At 40.7% G+C, this 4,192-nt stretch overlaps 1 protein-coding gene across 1 annotated transcript in view; it reads right to left on the reverse strand.

The window, feature by feature from the left end:
* The window catches only part of COL4A3 (collagen type IV alpha 3 chain), a 167,164-nt gene that overhangs the window by 53,462 nt on the left and 109,510 nt on the right, over window positions 1-4,192 (reverse strand). Inside the window, exons 19-20 of the mRNA XM_004385834.3 lie at window positions 2,361-2,445; window positions 357-392 (exon numbers count right to left, since the gene is read on the reverse strand). Coding sequence (XP_004385891.1) covers window positions 357-392; window positions 2,361-2,445 — 121 coding nt within the window. The remainder of the gene's footprint in view (window positions 1-356; window positions 393-2,360; window positions 2,446-4,192) is intronic.

Below are 4,192 nucleotides of genomic sequence, written 5' to 3' on the forward strand. Positions count from 1 at the left end.
CTGACAGAGACTGGAGAAACCCCGAGAGTATGGCCCCTGGACACCTTTTTAGCTCAGTACTGCAGTCACTCCTGAGGGTCACCCTTCAGCCAAAGATTACACAGGCCCATAAAACAGAATGAGACTACAGGGGCGCACCAGCCCAGGAGCAAAGACTAGAAGCCAGGAGGGGACAGGAAAACTGGTAACAGAGAATCCAAGGTCGAGAAGGGAGAGTGTTGACATGTCATGGGGTTGGTAACCAACGTCACAAAACAATATGTGTACTAATTGTTTAATGAGAAGCTACTTTGTTCTGTAAACCTTCATCTAAAATACAATAATAGAAAAAAAAAAAGAAAGAAACATGTCCATACCAGGACTTCCAGGAACTCCAGGGGGCCCACTGGGACCTGTGAATACAAGACACTAATTAACTGCTTACAAAAGACAGAAATGCCGTCCCCCCTCCATTTTTGGAATGTTGGATGACAATATAATAATAATTAACAATAAATATACTCCATATATTTGTTCCACTTTCACAAAGATAAATACTAGAAAACCTCACTTCTTTATAAAGAGAAACGCAGAGAAGAGGCCAATAGGACATGTCTAAAACTCAGAAGTAAGTCATGTCCTCATATCATTTCAAATAATTCAGTAGAGATCTACTAAAAACTTGCTCTGTGTTCACAGTCTGCTGGGAGGTCAGATGCAAGAGAAACAAACACAGCCAGCATTGTCAAGAGGCTACAGTTTGGCCCACTGCTTGTCTAGGCCGTTTGACATGTAACATTCCACGGTGTTCTAATTCTTTGCTGCATGTCAGGGGTTTATGCTTAGTGTCAAAAACGAAACAGAGTTTCTGTAAAATAAAATACGGGTTTCATTCAGATTCAAAGACTTGCAAATCTGGGAAGCGCCAAAATGAAGGTTCAAAATGGCGTTCCGAAGAGAACATAAGGGCACGTCTTTTATCAGAATTTTGACTGTGGAAAAAGAGCACAGCACGTCTGATTGGTTAACATTCAACATGCTCTGTAAGACTCATTTATCAAGAATTTCTCTCGGCTGGGGTACTCAACCTTAGCCCCAGTCTCCTGCATTCCAGAGTTGGTTCCCACGACCATCTGGGTAGGCCACCTCAGAATGCTGCAGAACAAGTTATTTTGCTCAAGAGTGTAGTTATGGGGTCACATACTCTAAAAAGCAGAAGCAGGTGCCTAGGACAAAATGGAGTCTGATTCAGACCTATGTCAGCCATTTTAGTTATGTCAAGTGCCTCAGTTTTAGAGTGCTCTTTCACATAAGTACAGCAGATTTCAGGGAGCCCTGGTAGCACAATAGTGAAGCACCCAGCTGCTAACCAAAAGGTTGGTGGTTCAAAACCACCAGCTGCTCCTTGGGAGAAAGATGTGGCCGTCTGCTTCCATAAAGATTATAGCCTTGGAAACCCTGTGGGGCAGTTCTACTCTGTCCTACAGGCTCACTATGAGTCAGAATCGACTCGACAGCAATGGGATAGGTATAGCAGATTAAAAAAAAATCTATGTCTATATTTATCTGCCTATTTATTTAAACACACTCAGAATTTTTACTCTTTTAAGTAAAATTCTCCTTTGAAATCTTGTTTATATTAACAATTTGCCTAGATCAGTGGTCTCAATCCTGGTGGCACATTAGAATAATGTAGGGAATTTTAAAAATCTACCAGTGCTCAGAACCCTCCTCTAGACCAATGAAATCAGAATCTCAGGGGATGGGCCTTGACATAATTACCATCTGGAAGTTCCCAATGATTCTAGTGGGTAGCCAGAGAAGAGAGCTACTGGCCAGAACTTCATGCTTTCTTACATTAAGGTAATTTGAAACACTATAGTACCTGGGAGCACTGGTGGCTCAGTGGTTAAGTACTTGGCTGCTAACCAAAAGGTGGGCAGTTCGAATCCACCAGCCACTCCTTGGAAACCTTATGGGGCAGTTCAACTCGGTCCTACAGGGTCATCCTGAGTCAGAATCGACTGAACAGCAACGGGTTTGGCTGTTTTTGGGGTTATCCCACCTATGAAAATTAGAATACCAAAAAAAAGGGAGGCGGGGAGGGAATCATTATTTAGGAAGTACTGACTTTCTGTTTATAGTGATGGAAAATTTGGCAATCATTATTGGTGAAGGTTGCACAACATAATATAATTGGTATCACTAAATTGTACATGTGAAAAACGCTGAATTGGCAAATGTTGTGTTACATATATTTTAACAATTAAAAAAAGAAAAATTAAAAAAAGTCCTAGGTCTATAAGTACATGTTATACATTACCTTTACAGAAAGTCAGAGGAACTATGAGCAAATGCTTTAGGAAGAAATTTATTCTCACCCTGTGGGCCACGAGCTCCTTTGGGCCCTGGGGGGCCTGGACTTCCTTCATTTCCCTTTTCCAGGTATGTGTCATAATATTCTGTCTTAAAGGAGAAAGAAAAGAATAAAGAGAAAGGATGGCTATTTACGGACAACTCACCAAATGCAATTACTTCTTAGTACTTAAGTCTTCTTTTTGGCCAAAAAAGTACTTTTTGTATTTTCCTGAATTCATAGATTTGTTAGCAGGAAGGTGTTAGTCATGTATATGTAAATGGATATATTTATAAGTAAAAGCTGACCTTTCTGGTGTCATGATATCAAATATTCCATGGGCTTTCAGTTACAAACCCATTTTGCAATGTGACCCAGCTTACACGTCCACCTTTATATAGATACATGGTGGTGGTGTTGTTAAGTGCTGTTGAGTCCGTTATGACTCCTAGTTGACTCTACGGGCAACAGAATGAAACACGGCCCGGTCCTGTGCCATCCTCACAATCGCTGCTAAGTTTGAGTCCACTGTTGCAGCCACTGTGTCAATCCATCTTGTTGAGGGTTTTCCTCTTTTTTGCTGACCCTCTACTTTTCCAAGCATGATGTCCTTCTCCAGAGACTGGTTCCCCCCAATAATATGTCTGAAGTACGTGAGACAAAGCCTCACCATCGTTGCTTCTAAGGAGCATTCTGGCTGTACCTCTTCCAAGACAGATCTGTTCGTTCTTCTCGCAGTCCCTGCTATATTCAATATCCTTCACCAACACCATAATTCAAAGGCATCAATTCTTCTTCGGTCTTCCTTATTCATTGTCCAACTTTCATGTGCACATGAGGCAATTGAAAAAACCTTGGCTTGGGTCAGGCACGCTTAGTCCTCAAAGTGACATCTTTGCCTTTTAATACTTTGAAGAGGTCTTTTGCAGCAGATTTGCCCAATGCAATATGTTGTTTGATTTCTTGACTGCTGTTTCCATGGGCGTTGGTTGTGGATCCAAGTAAAATGAAATCCTTGACAACTTCAGTATGACAGATGTCTATGTATGTGTGTGTATGTGTAAGAAATTAAAGTTTACTACATATGATCGACTACGTATGAGTACTACATATGATCTAATCTGATTTTTTTAATTCTATTTTTCTTATTAAAAATGCTGGTCCTGACCCTCTAAATTTATTTCAAAATATGCTGGGCCTCACACATCAAAGGATACTGATATATGTTGCTTCTCTAAATTTCAGGACACCATCAACCTGCAAGAATGACTCGCAATTGACTCAATGGCAATGTGTTTACCAGCCTGCAAGAATTGATGAATATTGTTTGTGGCATGCCCTGTGGACCTACTGCTGGTCTCCTTAGCCATTTATCTCCTAAGCAAACAGAACTTCTTTGAAGTTAGTAGAGAAGGCAAACAGAGTTACATGGAATTAAGCATAAGAAAACACACAGTAAGCTAGGAATGCTAAGAATTTCTCAAAAGTGCAACTGACAAGCAGATTTCACTTAGAATTCAGTGCATTTATCTTGAAAGGAATGGAGATAGAAATAGAAAAGGTTTTTTTTTTATTGTACTTTACATGAGGGTTTACAGAACAAATAGTTCCTCATTAAATAGTTAGCACACATATTGTTTTATGACATTGATTAACAACCCCATGACAACACTATCCCTTCTCGAACTTGGGTTCCCTATTACCAGTTTTCCTGTCCCCTCCTGCCTTCGAGTCCTTGTCCCTGGGCTGTTGTGCCCCATTAGCTTCGTTTTGTTTTACGCGGCTGTCTAATCTTTGGCTGAAGGGTGAACCTCGGGAGTGACTTCATTACTGAGCTAAAAGGGTGTCTGGGGCCAT

Source organism: Trichechus manatus, unplaced genomic scaffold, assembly GCF_000243295.1.
Source record: "Trichechus manatus latirostris isolate Lorelei unplaced genomic scaffold, TriManLat1.0 scaffold00147, whole genome shotgun sequence".
Taxonomy (NCBI): Eukaryota; Metazoa; Chordata; class Mammalia; order Sirenia; family Trichechidae; genus Trichechus; species Trichechus manatus.